Source organism: Heliangelus exortis, chromosome 2, assembly GCF_036169615.1.
Source record: "Heliangelus exortis chromosome 2, bHelExo1.hap1, whole genome shotgun sequence".
In the NCBI taxonomy this organism is placed as follows: domain Eukaryota; kingdom Metazoa; phylum Chordata; class Aves; order Apodiformes; family Trochilidae; genus Heliangelus; species Heliangelus exortis.
In genome coordinates, this window is record NC_092423.1 from 61,523,050 (window position 1) to 61,543,875 (window position 20,826).

Consider the following 20,826-nt stretch of genomic DNA (forward strand, 5'->3'; position numbering starts at 1 on the left):
CCAGAAGTTTTTTTAAGATGCAGTGTGGGAACTGCTGAAGTTTATTTCAGACTTAATAACTGTGAAAGGCCACGTGCTTAGAACAAGGCTGCTGCATACTCAGCTATATCCTACACAGGATTCCCACATATGTGGCAACCTGGAAAGAGCAATGCCATGTGCCAGATGAGACAATTTAGGATGAGTTGGCTCTCTCTGTTGTGTGCATACCATGTTGTTACCCTGAGAATACCCTGTAAATACACCTTGCTGATTGAACATGTGCTGTCCATGCATCTTACAAGATATGCAGACATGGCTGCTTGGAAAAAACATCTGCTAGTGATTAGTGTAAGTATTTGCATTGCATTTTCAAAAGCTTCCCAGAACAGCAACTGAAATCCTATGAAAGCACATAATAGTACTAGCAATGGTGTGACAATTTAGTAATTGGATTTTTATAAAGATTTTGAGAGTGAGACCCCACCTGGAGTCCATCCCCACTGTGTCCAGTTCTGGAACCACCAACATGAGAAGGTCATGGAGCGGCTGGAACGAGTCCATAGGAGGGACTCAATGAAGATGATCAGAGGCCTGGATCACCTCTCCTGTGACAGAGAGGTGAAAGAGTTGGGCTGAAAGAGCTGAGGTTGTTCGGCCTGGAGAAAACTCCAGGGAGACCTTATAGCAGCCTTCCTGTGTGTGAAGGGGGACTGCAGGAAGGCTGGAGAGGGACTTTCTACAAGGGCAGGTAGTGATAGGGCAAGGGTTAATGGTTTCAAATTGGAAGAGGGTAGATTTAGATTGGATTAGGAAGAAATTCTTTAGTGAGAGGGTTTTAGTGCACAGGTTGCTCAGGGAAGCTGTGGATGTCCCCTCCCTGGAAGTGCTCAAGGCCAGGCTGGATGGGGCTTGTAGCCATGGCAGGGGGGGTTGTAAATAGACGTTATTTAAGGTCCCTTCAAGCCCAAACCCTCCTGCGATGTTAAGAGGCCCTCCCAGGGGCGGAGCGGTGCTGGAGGGAGGCGGGTGCTGGCGGCCGCTCTGCCCCGGGCCGCGCCTCAGCTCGCCCGCAGGAGGCACCCGACCGCCTCCTCCGTCCCTCATTCCCTCCCTCCCTGCCGGAACGCGGCGGGGATGGCGGCGGAGGACGAGGCGGAGCTGAACTTATTGGAGTGCCGGGTGTGCTTCGAGCGGTACGGCCCCGACGGGCAGCGGCGGCCACAGAATCTGCCCTGCGGGCACGTCCTCTGCCGGGGCTGCGTGGGGGCACTGGGTGGCCCTGAGGGCCGGAGGTTGGAGTGTCCCTTCTGCCGGAGGGCCTGGGGCACGGCCGAGACCAGCGACTGTCTGCCCCTGCTGCAGCTGCTGGAGGTGCTGGGCCCCGCCGGAGGCACCATCCCCTCGGCTTTCGGGAGGAGAGGCGGCGGAGGGGCTGCCGGCACAGCCGCCGCGGGCCTCGGGCTCCGGCTGTCCCTGGGAGGGTGGGGGTCGCTGGTGAATCCCAGCGGAGTGTCGGCCTGCCGGAGGTCCGGGCGCTTGGCTGTGGTACATGATGGCGAGAAGAGGATCCACGTCTTTGGGCCGAGCGGATCCTGCCTGCAGCGGTTTGGGGAGCGGGGGGAGACGGACGACGATGTCAAGTACCCGCTTGATGTGACGGTCACTTCGGACGGGCACGTGGTGGTCACCGACGGTGGGGACCGCTCGGTGAAGGCCTTTGATTTTGAGGGAAGGGGGGTCCTGGCTGTCCGGGAAGGTTTCTGTTTGCCCTGGGGCTTGGATGCCACCCCAGAGAATGAAGTAATCCTGACAGACTCGGAGGCAGGTGCTCTGTACCGCCTGACAGCTGACTTCAAGAAGGGGAAATTCAAGATGTGTCAGATGATCTGGTCTCAGCTCACCTGCCCCAGGGGCGTTGCAGTCTCCCAGACCTCGGGTGCTATCGTGGTGATAGAGCACCTGAGAGCTCAAGGACACATCGGCAGCACCCGAGTGAAGATATTCAGTGCAGAGATGGATCTCATCGGACAGGTGGATAGCTTCGGTCTGAGCCTCGTTTTCCCCTCCAAAATACATGCTACAGCCGTGGCCTTTGACAAAGATGACCACATTACAGTAACAGATGTCTATAGCCAAGCTGTAATATCCTTAGGGAAACCTGAGGAGTTTCCCATCTTTAACCCTCTCATTAGCTATGGGCTTTTTTATCCTGTAGGTCTGACGTACACAGCAAACAATTCCCTGGCAGTTCTAGACAGCGGTGATCATTCAATAAAAATATATAGCTCCACCTGAGTGGGTTTAGGTGCTTACTGCTATAGGTTCAAGCTGCTTTTGGCCACAAAGCACACAAAGTTCTGGTGTTAGTAGGTGTGTAGGGAGGAGGCATTTTCTGGGCTTTACTTTAAGTGAAATTGCCCTCTTTGACCAGCATGCTGTGCTTCCTGCAAAACTTGTATTGAATGTCTTGCCTATCTGAGGGAGAAGACCTTGTCATTGCAGGCCATAGGCAACTACAAATCATCCAAACAAATAATTTGTTGGGTTTTGGCTTTGTTTTTTTTTTCTAAACTATTCCATACCTTGCCAACCCAATGTTTTTTGTACTTTTTGACAAGTAATAACAACAATGTACAGAATGGAGTAACCAGTGACTGGTGGCTGGAAAAAAAAAGTGATGCATTGTTTGCTTATGTTTCCCAGCACCTACTCTTCATTCATCTTCATTAAACATAGCTACACTTGTGAAAGTGACAGGATTTCTGTTTCCAGGATTTCTGCACAACAGAGGAGACTGGCTTGATGAAACTATAGGAGAAATGGAAGCTTCATTTCAGATGCAGCCAAGATCATTGCAGTGGAGGAGCTACCACTGATCAGTGAGTTATGTGAACTGGTGCTCAAAGCCTCAAAGCCAAAACAGGCAAATGCATTTCTGGGATCACTCTTCTCTCTACTGGTTTATTCCTACTGTTATTAGAGTTGGTGAGAAGAGCTGGAGCAGTCAATCTTCCTGTATAATGCACAAGTCTGTGTCTCTACCTAGCAATAATTTGGTATGTGGTTACCAGCATGAGCAGCTTTCTCTAAAATGCCCTTGAAGTATTTGTGTTTAGACCACAAAGACTTCTGAACACATAAAATTGAGCTGGCTTTGCTGCTTACACAGCTATGCTTGAGAAGTTTCCAATATTGCCTGCCTGCCTCTGTCTTGTCATTAATATGGTACTTCTGTACCCCAGACTCCAGCATTCAACTGAAAATTGAAATGTTGGTGACAAGTAATAGGGAAAGGGGTAACGAAAGCCTCATTTTTTGTTCTAGTTTCCAAATGAGATATTGTTGCTTGTGAATGTACAGCAGGCTTATTCAGTTCATATATCCATGAAAACAGTTTCACCGTGGACACAAGTTCTGTTGCCTTATTGCACAGTGGAAACAAAGGTATATCTGAAGTATTTTAAGAAAGATTTAACACTCTCACTAGAAGTCACCACTACATTTTTAGGCCTTTACCTGCTGCTATAATGATTACTTAGGCAGTTCATCATTAAAAGGAAGTTAGATATAAATGTAACTTATATGACAGAGAGAGAAGTAGGTTAAAATGGCATGAAACTTGTGGGGTAATTTATTTATGCACTGAAATTATGGGTATTAACTAACATGCTTTGAAATTCACAGGCAGTCTTTCTATCAATTAAAATTTAATCTGGTTTGTGGTCTGTCCTTGGGGCATTTAATAATTGCATGTATTGTTGCACCAGTGATTTACCAAATAATTATTTTAAATTGGAGCAGTTTTAGCCCTTTAATTCTGAAAATATATTAATCTATCTTTTGATAATATTTATATCAACAAAACAAGTTGTAACAGTAATTGAGCAGTGACCTGCCAATAAAGTGTGATCTGCTTACTCCTATATTGACTAATTGAGTGAAAACTCCTCATATCTTTTTATCATGGGCTTCTCTCTTACAATCCAGTTTCTCTATTATTGCAGTTGCTCTCTAGGTGGTTTCTTTTTTTACTCAGGCATATTTTGCTAAAGTTGTCATAGGGTCTTTTTTTGGTATTGGAAGGTACATGGACTTGCATATTTGGTCTTTTCCAGCATTCTCTACTGCCAGGCCACATGTAAGTGCCTTTGGTAGGACCAGAAATACTCCTTGGCTGTTTTGCAGCAGGAGGTGTGCAGCCCTAAGCAGGAGGCCTCCTGAGGGGTCAGGAAGAAAATTAGCTAGAGAAGCAGCCCCCTGGATTATATATTCCTTTCTAGGTGCCAAGGAGACATCTGTCTTTGAGGCATATCAAAACAATTAGATAACACTTCCTTTGGGGAACTGCTGTGTTTCAAAGTGCATGCAATATCATCAATGCTGTATTTATACATAATTAATAGTTTATTGCAATAGCACTTCCTCCTGAACTGTGGGCCCTGAGCTTTCATCTCCTCAAACCTTTGGGTGCACCAGGAGATTGTTCTTGCTACTGGGCTCATGGATGGGCAAATTTCCTAGCATCTACTGCCATGCAGGCAACTTCCCAGCTGCTGAAATGCTGAGTTTTAAATATTTGACTCATGCTGGTTTAAAATTGGCAAATCCTCTCGTTATTGCCCTCTCTGTTTGAGTCTCCTTTGGCATATGACTAGAAATCACTTTATGTTTGGGTTTGCAAGCAAAATGAACTCTTTATTCAATCTAGTTTACTGTATTCCATCTCCAGAAGTCTCTGCTTTACCTACTGCAAGCAAATCCAGACTTTTTCTGTCAATGATGCATCTGTTTTCCTTTTGCTGTAAAGGTTGGTGCTTAGTGTTGTACAACACTGGATTAAATAAACCATTACATTCCATCCTAATACATTTGATGCAGATCCCTAATTTGAGAAACCATAAAAATCTGTATAAAACTAGTAATAATAAAATACTAAATTCTTCAGTCTGTAAGAGAAAATGCAACAGTAAACCTGAAATCTTTCTTCTGTCACACAAGAGAATTTAAGAGATAACGGGAGACAGAGATCCACCAATATGCTGATAACAAACTGAAAAGCTTTTGACATTTTGACTTACTCTTGCTTATTCCTTTATGCATATATGCACATTTCCCCTATAGCTACTGTAGATATCTGTTGCCTTCAGGATGATGATGCCATCTGCTTGTCCAAGGCCCAGGGGACATGTACTGTTCCTGAGACTGGGTCTAGTCACTGTCACGTTTATTAAAAAAAAATAAAAATACCAGGAGCCTAAACTAAACTTTGTATAACCCTCTTTACCTTGTGCTATAACAATTTGGATTAAAACCAAACAAATATAATGGATGGAATTCCCTTAATGTCCTCTTTTCAGCCCCTACTATGTCTATACATGTGTTGTGCACACATACACTGCAATTCCAATTTGATTTATTTTTAGGCAGTTATCTCGGATTGCTATCATTGCATATAAATATAGCACGGTAAGTTTACAGTGTTTAGGAATAAAGCAGTCAGGGTAGTTTCTGAAAAGTTTCTTGAAATTGTGTCTTGTAACATACATTTTTTTTTGTTTTGCTTGTAAACAAAATAATTTTAGATAAAGAATATATTTTTTTCAGATTGATGAATAAAAAGAAGAAAAAAGTACAGCAAAAAAAAAAAAGGATAAAATTTACTTCATTTTTGCCATTGTCCATTTGACCATCTGTCCATTCCCCCCAGCCATGTTTCTGCGCACATCAATTTGATGTTTATTCTTTCACAAAGCATGAACGTAACAGCACCGTGGCATTTTTTTTCTAAAATGGACTGATTTCAGATGAAGAGGGGACATCCTGCAATGTCCATCCTCCAAACCACTAAGAGTTTTATAGGGCAGGGTCCATCAAGGTCTTTTATTCTGAGTCCATCCTTATTCTGATGTCCATCCTTATAGTTTACAAGTCACCTATGAGTCACAGCTTGCCTTCACAGGAGTATAATATAACTAAAACAAAAATATACTGATTTTGCAAATGAGTTCTAAAACTCACACCTCATTCAGACATCTCAGAGGAAGTGACAGCTCATTCAGAGAGCACCGAGCACCTGAGGGCTAGCCCCTGTGTAGACAGGTTAAATTTAGTGATAATAGGATTTTCTCAACTATTTACCTTCGCTCCCTCTGTAAGTACATGAGAAGCCTCTCTATAGAATACTCTGTCATATTTTACAAAGGTCTGGTGGGAAAAGACTCGTAAGATACTGCATTTTGTAACCCTCTCTGTCAGGTCTGTCATGCAATTTCCTGATCAGCCCTGTCTAGCCCAGCCCAACCCTGGTTCTTGCTGTTTGACTTCCCAGCTCACCTGATGCAGCCAGGCTCTCTTGGTTTGCCAAGTTTGTCCAAAAGTGCTTCTATCTGAGCAGAGGACCTTCCAGGTGTAATGTGCAGCCCCTAGCAAGAGAGGGGCTTTCTCCCAACCTTTCCCACTTGTCCTAACATGATACAAAGGCTGCAGAGCCAGCTCAAAGTCACAAAGGAGGTCCTGGAAACAAAATAGAGATTACCATCTGGAATAGTTATTTATAGAGGTCAAAAGTGTCAAAAGAATTCAAAGTCTTCATGTCACATCTGCTGCCACTGACTGTAAAGAGGAACAGGCCAGGCAGACCTGAAATAAGCCATCAGTCTGCCTCTCTATGGGATTCCCAACCATTGCCAGGCAGAAGGCTGGCTCAGCCCCTCTGGAGATGGGTTGAGAACATGTAGTGTCTGATAGATACCCTGAAGAGCAAACTCTACCTGCTACTGAATGTGACAGGTAGCCATTATTACTACCTGCATATAAGATTTCCAAATGTACAAACCGTGGAAATCTTTAAACTTGAAACATATTGAACAAAGTGCAACCCAGAATTTTCCCTTTGCCATGTACTGCTGTGGGTCATACATCAGTCCTGGGGGCAGAAATACTTACCAGTTCTCTGTTTCTCCATAGAACTGGGCACTGGCCATGCCTCTGTTCCACATTACATTTTCAGCTTCATAATCTCCACTAGATCTGCTAATAATACATTTATATTTGATACTGTTCCATGAACATACAGGGTTTCTCTAGAGTGCTTCCTTTGCATAACCTGTCTGATTCTTCTGGACAGTTTCAAAGCTATCTAATACAGGAGAGATTCTCTACAAGCAGATGATGCATCATACTTGTGCCTTTTTCTGCCCTCTGCTTTTCAAGAGATTTACAGGTATGTTTCAATATGTTGCTCCAACCTCTCCTTGAGACACATGTGGTATCTGTGTCCCTGCAACTGCAGACAGGAGCACTAAGAATCCAGGAAAGCCTTTTATAGACTTGAGACTAGATCTCAGAGTTCCCACTACAAGGTTGGTGCCTTGATAAAGCAGGGAGAGTCTGTGTTCAATTATCCTCTTGTCTGGAAGCTGCCTTCCTGATTTTGGAAGAACTTTTGACATTTTACCAATGATCTTGATGTTAATAATTCCACGGGTGTTTCCTACAAATCACGGAAATCGCTGCTTTTCTAAACCACAATGTATTTGTAGATAATTACTCCCAGCACACTCCACAAATGTGTATGGTTTCAAAGTGCTGAAATGCTCTGTAAGGAGGTGTACTGCTGTGAAGCCCCATTGCAGTGATAAAGTTACTTATTTCATGTTGAGGGTGGAAAGGAGAAGAGATCAACTCTGAAAAGGGGAAAAATTAGTGAAAGGTGCCCGTGGCTTAAGCAGAGGGTGAACTCCGCCAAGTTAGAGCACAGAGCACAGAGCACACCCATTGCCCCAGAAAAAGGGATGCATTCTTAAGAGGTGAAGCATTTCAGCCTGGAAAATGCTCCAGATTACAAGGGCCATTGCCTCTTGATTAATATTGAACTCAGGCAAGGGAATAGCCGACATTTGAACAGATTTCCCAGCCACAATTAGGCACTTTTCACATGGTAATCCTAGAGCTATCTATTACTTTTAGCTCTGTATTTGTAGAAAAAAAAATCTGTGGGAAATGAAGATTTGGAGCAAACTAAGGATTTTAGGGAAATATGCTTCCTATAATGGAATAAATACATATATAGCATTTTTTTAAAGATCCTTCTTAATGAAGACAATTTTTGTTCTCATTAAATATATGCCTTATAAGAAATCTATCAAAAGGAGCTGGACAGATTAAGTATAAATAATTATAATTATCTTCATATGAAAAAGATGTGCTTTGGTCTCTTGTCATTGTCCTGAAAAAGGGCTTTTCAGGAAGTTCTGTACCAACTTAGAGCATGATATTATGGAGCCAGAAGTATTCTTATTATTCCTTAAAATGACTTGCTTGAGCCGAGGTTTACTCTGCCATAAATAGTTTATCTGTACAGTCATGAGTAGTGCAAATGGAATTGTCCACATAAATAAATGCTGCAGGACTGGGCTTGAAGTCAGGGAGATTCAAGCTAGTGCAGAGATTTACCCTGGAGAAGTCTTTGCAGCAGATTTCATTATGACAGCTTCTGGGAATTCTGGTTTGTTGTTTGTTTGCTGGTTTTGTTTTTTTTTTTTTTTTTTACATGCTGAAAGCCCTGTGCATATTTAGGATATATTTTAGCTAATTATGACTTCCAACATCAGAAATTTTTTGTGAAAGAAATGTAATGTAATGTAATGTAATGTAATGTAATGTAATGTAATGTAATGTAATGTCATGGTTTAACTTTTCTTATTTATTCCTTCATAACATACTGACCCCTTGCCTGGTTCCTTGCAGTCCATCAGACTAAGTGGCTTGGTACACCACCTCCCTTTTGGGGCATACAGTTGCTCAGTAGACAGAAGTCTGGGGCAAGACTCACTCTGGACTGGCATCAGTGGAGAACTACCTAAGCTACTCATGCAGATCCTGAAGAGGTGATTATTTGCTTTAGTCAACAGTTCAGAGAAGTTATGATGTTTTCATTGTGTTAGAGACTCCCTGTAGGTTGTAGGTCCCTCAAAGACTATGTGAAAGAATTTCACACCTAGGGTTGTAGGTTAGTTAGCCACTTTTTGTTTCACTTCATTTGGAGGAATGACAGCTTTTAAAGAGAGAGAAGTGCACCATTTTTGCCCTAGTGTATCAAAGTTAAATTGAAATTGTGTCGCACCCAAGATTAGAGCTATGGATCTACATCTCATTTATTTTGTGATGTTCATAAAGCTATTCAGTATTTGGATGGTGTTATCATTAAAATGTAGCTGATAGTATTCTCCCCATATTTCCACTGCCAGTGTCACTTAGATAAAACACAAAACCACCTACTTAGAAAAAGTGTACCTTGAAGGCAGAAGAAACTCTTCTTTCTTGTATCTCTTTCACTGGATAAATAAAAGCCATGCAACTGAATTAGTTTCAAATATCTATACTGAGCAATGAACTTTCGCTCCCTCCCTTGTGATGATCTTGAATCTTATGTCTTTTTTCTTGACAATAAGTCTAAATTGGTGATTTCTGAAATTCAACCATGTTGTTCCAATTTGTGCCTTTTGCACAGCCCTCATCCACTCTTGCAAGTTGGTTGCTTAGTCCTTTGAAGTGTGTTCCAGAAGCACATTTCTCATTAACCATTGCTTAGTCACACAGTGCCATGTGTATGTGTTCACTTTCCTCTGAGAAGAAGGATTAATTTCCCTAGAACTTTTGTCCATGTTTTGGTTTTGTCATGTTTCTTTTCTAAAACAGCCTTTCATCTTTACTGTCACATTAAAGGGATGAAATGTCAGATCACAGTATGAATGTTGGGAAAGGATTTCAGTCATTCAGGGAATGTGTTCTGGAGACAGGTGTGCAAGCTTTATTCCAGGAGAGAAGAGGATGAAGGACTATGCAGTTTAAAGTAGGTGTGGACTTACAGTTCTAGGAGCCCTTCTACCCCATCTTCCCCCCGTGCAGCTCCATTTGTAATCCTGACTCTGGGAAAAACAAAATCAGAAATCACTAGTTTGCAAGTCACTGGATTTTTTTGTGGCTCTCTCCAATAGCAGCAGACTGGTCCCAGTGATCCAGAGGTCCTCCTCTATTGGATTTTTTGGATGACTCCTGTAAGTGGTCTGAGTTTCCCTGTCAAATGCTGGTGTAGGTAAACTGCAAGAAACTCAGAAGATTGCATATGCCATGTGTTCCTCTATTTTTTTTTCACCTGTAAAGAGCAAACCTTTTTGCCATGAGTCAAAGATGATTAAATTTGAATTGACAACAAGGAGCATCCAATGATTGCACTACTTTACAGTCTTCAATCTAAAAATGAAGGTATGATCTGTTGCTGATAATCTGGTTGTTGCTGACTGAGGTGCTTATATTTGGCATGTTTTCTTCAGGCTGGGAAGAACTGGGAGGTGGAGTGATTGTGTGCCTTCTTTTCTAAATACGAGATCCCAACTGTTGTTATGCACCTTAATTAGCACATTCAGTACTTGTTTCCACCTTATACAGGAACTGATGAAACCTGTTGTGCTGAATGTGAATCTTCCTGTTGACCTCATCAGACAGCAGAACGGATCCAAGATCTGTGCTGAGCTGACTTCCTTATGTTCTAACAAACACAGCTCCACTGCCTTTCCCAAGGCTTTGCCTCAGTCAGCTCCCTAACACAGCGACCTCCTAAACCCTTTATGTTCTCCTTTCTAATCTATTTCAAGCAGTATTTCTTCCTCCACGCTCCAGAAAGACATTTGGTGGCAGAGCACATTTCCAAACATCAGTAAAAAGAAATTGCGTAAAGAGAACTTTTGGCTTGGGCAGCATGGTTACCAGCTCAGCTTTACTTAGTAAGCAGCTTGGCGGATGCACTCCTCCCTCCCCACCCTCCTCCTCCTCCCAGTTCCAAGTCTCACGCAGTCAAGTTCAGCTTCTCTCTGAAAGCAGAAAGTAAACTAACAAGGGGACTGTGACAGAGTGCAAAAGGTTTAATAGGAATGCTGCAAATCTGTCCCAAGAAGCTGCTGGCACTACTCAGGCTGTTTGTATTCACAGCTTTCCCATTCATCCCCACTGAGCAAAAAGCACAAAACCAGAGACCGAGTGTTGCTGTTATGTTAGACAGAGTGCATGAAGTGTCTAATTGCTAACTGAAGAGACTTGGAGGCTGCAGGTTCACTTTTTCTACCTATGTTAAGGCACACACCTCTACTGAGCAAATGTGAAATAATTAGTGATGCTCTGGACAGTGTTCTGAGCTGGCTCTCTGCTCACAAGTGCCCTCAGTCTCTATTTAGGATTCAGAGTTAGAAGAAAACTGAAGGGATGTACTGAACTGACACTTGCATACCAGACATTCCTTATCATAAAGATGAAGAGGGGTGAGAGCTTTCTGGGTAGGGGGAATAATGGGAGGGTTGTCCTTTCCTTCAGTTTGCTGGGGCCTGTCTTGCTGATTTAAATTGTAAATAATGTTACAAACTAGCTGTGACAGTTTTTGTGACTTGTTTCATAGAAGAAGCATCTCATTTCTACTAAAATATAGTAGAAAAGCAGGGGGAAAAAGAACAAATATAGATTTCTATTAATTTAACATAAAACTTTTTTTGTAATTTTATACTTACGTTAACCACAGGTAGGTCATGTCAGTTCCTTTGGGACCTTGCTATCATGGAATCTACTACAACCAAGTTTACTTGTAAAATCAGCTAGGTTTAGTCCTCTTGTATTCTATGTAAGAGGCCATTCATTCCTCTGGGGATAAAGGTCAACTAATTTCTGGCCTGAGTGTGTTCCAAGACAGAATCACAGCATCACAGAACTGCTGAGGTTGGCAGGGAGGGCTGGAGGCCACCTGGTCCACCCTCAGTGCTCAAGCAGGGCCACCTACAGCCAGTTGTGCAGCACCACGTGTCAACAGCTTTTAAGCATCTACAAGGGTGGAGGCTCCACCACCTCCCTGGGCAACCTGTGCCAGTGCTTGGTCATTGTGAGAGTGAAAAAGTGTTTCCCTCTGAGAAGTTGTGGCAGTCTGAAGAAGTTCCCACAGACTGGAAAAGGGGAAACATCTTTTAAAAAAGAAGCAAAGAAAACCCAGGGAACTACAGACCAGTCAGCCTCACCTCTGTGCCAGGTAAAAACATGGAGGCACATGTAAAACAACAAGGTGAGTGGTGACACCCAACATGGCTTCTCTAAGGGCAAATCATGCCTGATGTGTTTGGTGACCTTCTATGACAGAGTTACAGCTCTGGTAGATAGGGGAAGAGCAACTGGAGTCATCTATCTGGACTTGTCCAAGGCATTTGACACTGTCCTACATGACATCCTTGTCTCTAAGATGGAGAGACATGGATTTGATGGATGGACCTCTTGATGGATAAGGAGCTGGCAAGAAGGTGACACTTGAGTTGTGATCAATGGCTCAGTGTCCATCTAGAGGCCAGTGACAAGTGGAGTTCCTTGGGGGTCTGTTCTGGGTCCAGTGCTGTTTAACATCTTTGCCAGTGAGATGGACAGTGGCATTGAGTGCAGTCTCAGCAAGTTTGCTGATGACACCAAGCTGTGTGGTGTGGTGGATTCAGCTGAGGGAAGGAATGCCATCCAGAGAGACCTTAACAGGCTTGAGAATGGGGCCAGTGCAGAGGTTAAACAAGTCCAAGTGCAAGGTCCTGCATCTGGGATGGACCAATCCCAGGCACAATTAGAAGCTGGGTACAGAGTGGATTGAGAGTAGCACTAAAGAGAAGGACTTGGAGGTGTTGATTGATGAGAAGCTCAACATGAGCCAGCACTGCACTCAAGCAGCTCAGAAGGCCAAAAGTATCTTAGGATGCACCAAGAGGATCATGGCCAGCAGATCAAGAGAGATAATTCTCCTCTACTGGGGAACCCAGAACTGGATGCAGTATTCCAGATGTGGCCTCACCAGTGCTGAGTAGAGGGCAAGATTCACCTCCCTCAACCTATTGGTCCTCCTAATGCAACCCAAAATAAAAGGGCTGCATGAAAGACAGTTTATTCCCATTTATTCTTGAACTTGAATAGCATCATGCTTTTTAACTGGTTTGAAAGCAAGCATAAACAGCCATATCCCCTCTCAGTCTTCACTTAGCTAGACTAAACAAACTGAACTTTTCCTAGTCTGCTCTTGTTTGATAATATTCACCAGTACTCAGTCCTCCCAGTAACCCTTTTGTGGGCCTGTTCCAGTTTGAATGTCTCTTCTGTAAAAGCTGTACTGAGTTTTCCAGGTGGAATCTCAGCAATGTCTCTTTCACAATTTCATCCATACCTCCTTTTCCACTGTTGGAAATAAGTGATAACAGCCCAAACTACATATGCTTTTTTAATGGTATCACTTGGTTGTGAATCCAGGGCGAATACCAACAGCCCTGCTCTCCCAGTATAAAACTAAATCTAGGAAGGTATTTGGATCAGAGGTGCAGTGTTTCCTGAGGTGAAAAAGGGATGGCATATAGATAATTAACATCAATATAAAAAAAATACAAATAAACCCATCAGTGTATATTTTATTTCCCTGATATCTAAGGAAAGTGGACACAGGAAAAGAATGGCTGTTGGAAGAGATTGGAATTATTGCCTGTATCTGCAGGGATGTTAAATTCCCTTCCAGAAACCAGATCCCTCCAGAGATGACAGAAAGGTTCATTTTGGATTCAGTAAAACTTCAGTCAGGCTTTCAGAGTGTAGGGAAATTTATCTGAGTACTATAAAGAACTATTCTTGCTACTTTTTTTCTCTTTCTTTGAATTCCATCAGTTACCTGGCTATAATAGCTTCATTAGTGTGCTTCTAAGCATTTATTTCTATTACTGTGACTTTTCATCTGCAGGTAGCAATGGCCATTAAAGTTCTCACAGTAATTTGAAACTGCTTCTTCCTGTGAAGTGATACCATGTGGGAACATAGGTCCTTGCCCCCTGTTCTGCAGTGAGTGAAGGAAGGGATTATCCTCTGCAGAATGGTCATGTACTTAAAGCTGAGCAGATCCTCTCACAGATGGGTTAGGTCTCATCCACTACGCTGAATACTGGGGTAAAGTTTCTAAAAACTATTTTAATACTGTCTAAGAGGCAGGGAGAAAACATTGATCAGTGAAATAGCATTTGATTTTTTTCATCCCCACAGCAAGGAATGCTTCAGCTTGATGGAGATAGGACTGTTCCTGTCTTGGGACATTCCCTGTAATTGTTCATCTCTGATCCAAGAATGGGATCTACTCTCAGGCACTCAGGTGAGTATGGAGGCAGAGGTGGGGTCCTAGCAGAGGTTAGGACCCCATCGAGGTAAAGCCAATCAGGTCATTTGAAACCTATGTAGATTAGGCTGTAAGAATTTCCGTATGGAGAGGGTGATCAGACATTGGAATGGGCTGCCCAGGGAAGTGGTGGATTCTCCGTCCCTGGACATATTTAAAAAGAGACTGGATGTGGCACTCAGTGCCATGGTCTGGCAACCATAGCAGTAGTGGATCAAGAGTTGGACTTGATGATCTCTGAGGTCCTTTCCAACCCAGCTGATTCTATGATTCTATGATTCTATGAACAGATTTGGCCTATTCACAAAGAGCCTGTAAGTCAATTCTGTTCAGAGCTGAGGCAGGTTTAAACTCTACTGCCTGTAAGAAGCAATGCACAACGCAGGAATCTAAACATGCAGCTGTCAGCCACCTCATGTAGCTTCAAGAGCCTCTCTCAAGCAGAAAAACATTTAGGTGCATGTATGCTATGTTTATTCAAAGCATTTGCAATTACAATGATTTCATTTCTCTCTGAGTGTCAGAAGAGCATCTGCCACCACTGCCCCTTTCTGGGCCCAGTGTTGCTGTAAATATGCTGGACATAGAGGAGGATTTTCATGCCTCCAGCACAGCTTTAGAGACAGTCAAAACAGATTTATGATAAGGCAGAGGTGGCAAATGTCCAGCCTGACTAACATGCAGCTTGAATTTGGAGCAAAGGGAAATGGAAAAGCAGCCTGAAAACCTGGCTGAGGAGGACATTGCGTAAAATCCTGCTCTCATGTACCCTGCTGTATATTTAATGTACCTGCCCAGTGGGGTTACTCACAAAGCAGGGATGACATTGCTACCCCAGATGCTCTCTAAATGTATTTTGTTCAATGAAAAATAGAAGCTTGTGTGCATAACAGGACACTCACTTGTGTCCTGGCAAAAATATAACATAATGAAATATTTCTCTCTTCTAGGCTGTGCAAGCTAAATGTGTGCTAAGTGTTATTTTAAAACCCAACAAATTATTATCCATCCTTAGTTTTCACCAGTATCAGTGGAAGATTTATAAATTTTTTTGTTCATGCTACTATTTCTTCCTGTGCTTTTACCTAATGTAAGGGTAATAGATTATTAACCTTAAAAATGTTTAATTATAGAGTATTAGTTTGTTTTACCTTACTTTCTCTCAGAATGAATTATGACATAATGTGTTCAGGTTGAAAATAAATTTCTGTACTCCCTGTTAATTTTAATTTTAAAGATGCTTAGTAAAATTTGAAAGACCAAGGAAAAATTTAGTTTTGACCTATCTTAAAAAATATGTGCATTGGAACAAATTTGGTAGTAAAAACCTTCCTTGTAAGCATCTTTCGGACTCTGGGTGCTGTACAATTAAAATTGAACACTTTGTCCTTCTTTTCACACTTTCAACACTGAAAGAAAAACCCTGCTTTGCTTCCCATGCTCTCACTGCCCTCCTCTTCTCAGGCTCCTGTGACACAAGATGAAGTTAGACGTGGTGGTGACAGCATGCACCAGTCAAGCAGAGCAAGGTATGTGCTGGGGATGCTGCTGACAAGATAGGATATTCTTGTCAAGCACTGTGACATTTCTTCCTGCCTCTCAATGAAGAAAAGAGGTCAATGGAACACTCTGCCCTACCAGCAGGGCATCAGGCATCAACTGTGGGTGCATAGCATTGCTCCCCCATTTTCATGTCATGAAATAAAGCAATCAGTCCTCCTCTTCAGAATGTGTGGGAAGTCACGGGCATGCCTCCATGTCACATCACATCATCTGTGTTATGCCTTGAGAGGATGAGGAGAAGTTGGAACTCAGACAAAAGTAAGGAGTGACATTTTCTTTACACTCTTTCCTGAACGGTGGACTGATGGACAAATGCATGGCAACGCTGAAAGAGAAACAACAAAAATGAAACAGATAAAGGGAAATATACAAAGATTCCATCTTGGCCCTAGTGAAGCTGCAAAATTCCTGTTGACTACAGAGCTGCAGAACCAGAACAAAATAGGGGGTAGAGGAATGCAGGGACAGGAAAAGGACATCAGGGATGGATGGATAGATGGTTTCAGATGATTTTGTCCCCATGTTCCTATCCTTGCTCCCCTCACCCACTATCAGCCTCCACTTTTTCTGGCTCTCATCTTTTCACACTGCTGAAGCAGTAAGATGTCATTTCTCATCTGGTATCTTCCATCTATCCATCCAGCTTGTCTGGGATAGCTGGAAGCTAATTCTGATGGGTCGTTCACCCATCAGTATCCCTTGCCAGTTCCCACGGGGCATGTAAACTGATTAAGCTAACAAATGCTGAGAGGTGAAAGACATTCATCCACAGTTGCTGCTGGTAGCAAAGAGAGAGATGTAAAGGGTTCCATATGGTAGCTGTGTTTGATGGGGAAACAGCACCAGAAGAGAAAGATCTCATTGGCCTGAACTGAACTGACTTCCTGCAATCTGTCACAAATTTCTCTTTGGGCTGCGTAAAACAGTCTCATGGGTCCCCTATAGCATAACTCTCTTATTATTCTGCTGTAACGCCAAAGGTTTAGGGAAGACCAGAAATATACTCTGCTACATGCATGCTGCCTAATAGATGTTGTCAGGTCATGGTACAGGTGTTGCCAGAAGCCCTTCTTCAAGAGGACAGAAAAACTTCGTGAAACCAGTACCTCATTTTTGGCACTTGTTTTTCAAGGCATGTTGATGAAAGAACTAAAAATTCTTTTCCCAGTTACCTAACACTAGAGAAAATCAGGTTTTCACAAGAGAACCGCTACAGTCTATATTAGAACAAACTAGGTTGCATCTCTCTTTTCAAACACTTTTGCACGGCTGGCTTTCTATACCTGCAAATGGTGGAATATAATTTACAAACCTGTTCCAGACATGAGTGAAAAATTCTTCTCAAGACTCTTCCTACAGCCAAGATCATAGTTAATCTCATAAAGACTCCTGTTAAGTTTCTCTTCAGCTAATGTAATTGTTTTTATTTAATCTACGATGATGTATTTTTTTCCAGTAAGAGGTGGAAAATCAAGACAGAAGGGACGATTTTCCTTTCCATCTGTTGGCTGTCTTCTCTTGCAAAAGTGTCCAAGTTTCACTGAACAAATCCCCTCCTGCACAGACATTTCAGACTTCATGCCTTATCTTGAGCCAGTGCTTACTTTGATCTGGGTTCTTACACTCTACAGTCTTAAGTAGGATGTCCCATTTCAACACCATTCCTTTTCTTTTCTCAGCATGAGCATCTTGCTTACGATTCATTTCATAACAAACTTAATTCCTTATGCCTCCTTCTGCAGGCAAGAAATCCACGTGTGCCAGCTTCTGCTGCTGACGTTCTCCAGATGCCTGGCTCTATTTGGCTCTATTTCTCTTTCACCGTGTGAAGTGCTTCTCTCATTTCCCTTTAGTATTCCTGTGACCTGTGACCATTTGGGGCAGCGAGATCTCCTCCAGGGATGTTTTACAGGGCTCTTCTGGCTGGTGTGCTGGCAACCAGGGGAGGTTGATCTTCTCAGAGCTTGTTCATTGTTTCCACCTCTGTTTGAAAGATCTGCTCTTTCTCAGTGCAGCTATCTATTAATCATACGTTGCTTAGTCCATTCTCCCTACAGTGGTTTAGCCCCACAGTAGGTAGAATAATCCCACTAGGGTTTGAGCCTGCCTTCTCTGTAAAGAAAATGTTACTGACATCACTTTTTTACACCCAGGATTCCTGCCTGCTAGCTGCATCTATGATAAAGGCTGATTCTTTAGAATATATTTTACTGAAGCTAAGGAAACACTTCTGGGGAGAAAACAAAGTCTTAACAGGGCACTTCAAAGAGAAGGCTATGCTGAGGTCATAAACCTACTACAGTTTTAGGTTAGATACTAGGAAAAAATTCTTTACTGAGAGTGTGATCAGGCATTGGAATGGATGCCCAGGAAGGTGGTGGATTCTCCATCCCTGGAGGTTTTTAAGAAGAGACTGATGTGGCACTCAGTGCATGGTCTGGTAACCACGGTGGTAATGGATTAAGGGTTGGACTTGGTGATCTGACATCCTTTACAACTCAGCTGATCGATTCTGTTTTAACTTAAATCTTTCTTGGCTTGTATACTAGATGGCTTGTATACTCAGCCATCCTTGGAGATTGTGGTTGCTGGGGTGCTCTCCTCAACACTTTTCCCTGATGTTGCACTTGCCACTGCTAGATGGCCACAACTCCCTCCTGCACTGCTTGGGCAGGTGCTACTCATTCATCGCTGCCAAGAAAAGTTGTATGGCTAAAGTGGCCTCAGAGCTTCGCAGGCAGCCCTCTTCGAAGAAGGCAAACCACAGGCTGGGGCAGGGATGGATGCTCCATCACCCTGAGACCTAGCTCTGCTTCCATTTTTCCATAACACGTTTCACCCAAGCCATCCATGCCAGCAGGTCTAAAGTCGTAAAAGAAAAAAAAAAAAAATCCTCTGGCACCATGACATTTTGTTCGGGGCGCTTCGCGGGCATTTCTCTGTGGCCTTTCCTTTGCCTCAAAGAACTTCGGCGTCCAGCCAGGCAACCCCGCGGCTCTGTGGCGGCAGCGCAGACCTGCGGAAGCCACGGCGGTGGCTCCCGCGAAGGCGCTGAGAGGACAGGGACCCCCACAGCCCCCACCTCCCCACAGCCCTGAGTTCCCCCCCCCTCTCCCCCCTTTCCGCTATCGCAAGGCACAGCCCCTCACGCACGCTCACTCGGAGGAGGCGGGGACCGAAGACGACGCACACGGCTTCTCCCCTCCCTCTCTCCCCCCCATCCCATCGCATCCCGCCCCCCACGTTCCCTGGACCGAAGGCGCTCGGGTGTTTCCGTTCCTCCCCGGCGCCGCCGCCTCTCCCCGCCCCCTCGCCGCTTGGCTGGGCTCAGCAATCCCGGCGGCGCGGCGGGCGGGAGGGAGGGAGGAGGCGGCGGCGGAAGATGGCGGCTGGGATTGGCGGGGAGGCGGCGGCAGCAGCAGGGGTTATGCAAACGAGCCCGTCGGCAGCCACCGCCAGCACCAGAAGCGGTGTGAACCGCGGCTGAGGAGGGAGGCGGCTGGAGCTGCGTCGCCACCGCCCCTCCCCGGCGCCGGACCCCTCCTTCTCTCTCCTTCCATCCCTCCCTCCCTCCCTCTCTCGCCGCCTCTCGCCTTCTCCGCCCGCCCCGGCCCCCCCGCCCTCGCCCCGGCCCGGCATGGAGGTTGGTTCTCCGCCGTGTCGCTGTGCGCGGCGCTGCGAGGCCGCGAGCCGCCGCTGCCGCTGAGCGGGGCCGCCCGCCGCTCCCGGGAAGTCGGGGGGGAAGATGTCGGACACCAAGGTGAAAGTTGCCGTCAGGGTCCGGCCGATGAACAGGAGAGGTAACCGGAGGGGTCTGGGGGTATTGGGGGGTGGGAGGAGGGTGAGACACCGGGGAGCCCCCCTCGTTCCCCCCCGGGCTGGCGGGCGCGGAAAGAAGCCCCTCACACACACACACACACACCCGCCGCCGCCGCCCCTCGTTCGGGCTCTCCCGAAAGCCGTCGGGGGGCGAGGTGGGGAGAAGGGGGGGTGGGGGTGTGCTTCGGCCCTGGGTACAGCCCCCCGCCGTGTCGCCTTGCAGAGCTGGACCTGAATACCAAGTGCATCGTGGAGATGGAAGGGAACCAGACCGTGCTGCACCCTCCGCCTTCCAACACCAAGCAGGGAGAAAGGTAAAAAGCCCAAGTCGCCGTGCCCCAAATAAAGATCCAAGCCCTGTTCCTCTGCCTCACCCTGGCAGGCGCTTCGCCGGGCTTTGTTAGGGGAGCGGTGGGGTCCTGAAGTTCTTGGTCGGCGCCTTTTAGGGGCGGCTTGGGGGGGCGAAATGTAGGGGGAAGGGGGTGAGGGCGAGCTCCGTTGTGCTTGCATCTCTAGGAAATAAGGACCAGACCTCCCTCTCTCGGCTTCCTGAGTGGAGTCGGAGGTACCCAAATTGGGATGTAGGGACAGGAGATGACTATTGACTTCTCGGGTTTAAAAGCTGAGTCCTGATTAACTGCTCAAAAAAGGTGTTAATTAAGTAAAGACTTAAACTGACTGTATTGAGAAATTTCCTTATAGTACAGGCTGCTACTTGATGGGAGAACGAGAAGCAGAATCTGAATTTTATGCTACATACGGTGTTTGTTTTTTTTAAAAAAAGATTGTTTACTAGGTTTTAATGTTTTTGCATTTGAAAAGGCTGTAATTGCTAGATCCTTTATTGATTCAGGCTACTGTAAAGGAACCTATGAGAATATGCTAAAATAATTTTGAAATCTGGCATTTAGTTGTGATGCCCCAGTGAAGAATACCCTTGGAATTAATCCAAAATACCAATGCACTAGACTGTAAAAATAGATCAGAACAGGAAAAGATTTCTTTCCTTTGAGGGAGTGTGGGGAAAGAGGGAGGTGCAAGGGGAATTGTTAGGTAGTATGCTTATCTCTTCAATTACCTGTTGACTATTCAACTTAAGTTGGTCTTTTAAATGTGTTTAATCACAAGGAGCATGAAATCGTTTGCATGCTTGTAGAGATTTTAATCTGAACACGTTCCTACTACTCGAAGTTTTATTAAGAAGATTTCTGATCTAGTTCATAGTTGTTGTGAAAAAATTGTGTGAG

The 20,826-nt window shown here is 44.5% G+C and overlaps 2 protein-coding genes across 12 annotated transcripts in view; both read left to right on the forward strand.

Annotated features, from left to right (window-relative positions):
- Nucleotides 1-1,027: 1,027 nt before the first annotated feature.
- On the forward strand, nt 1,028-3,905 carry NHLRC1 (NHL repeat containing E3 ubiquitin protein ligase 1). Its single transcript, XM_071736342.1, has one exon. It carries the CDS (start codon nt 1,117-1,119, stop codon nt 2,275-2,277), a length of 1,161 nt encoding a protein of 386 aa, XP_071592443.1. The 5' UTR covers nt 1,028-1,116; the 3' UTR covers nt 2,278-3,905.
- A 15,142-nt stretch (nt 3,906-19,047) lies between these two features.
- KIF13A (kinesin family member 13A) overlaps nt 19,048-20,826 on the forward strand; it is a 108,852-nt gene continuing 107,073 nt past the window's right edge. For 3 of the 11 annotated variants that reach the window (XM_071736347.1, XM_071736354.1, XM_071736349.1), the window contains exons 1-2: nt 19,058-19,560; nt 19,803-19,893. In XM_071736347.1, coding sequence (XP_071592448.1) covers nt 19,506-19,560; nt 19,803-19,893 — 146 coding nt within the window. In that variant the 5' untranslated portion in view covers nt 19,058-19,505. Of the gene's footprint in view, nt 19,561-19,800; nt 19,907-20,826 lie in introns of those variants that run through there. The other 8 variants (XM_071736343.1, XM_071736345.1, XM_071736352.1 and 5 more) reach the window with 6 other exon arrangements.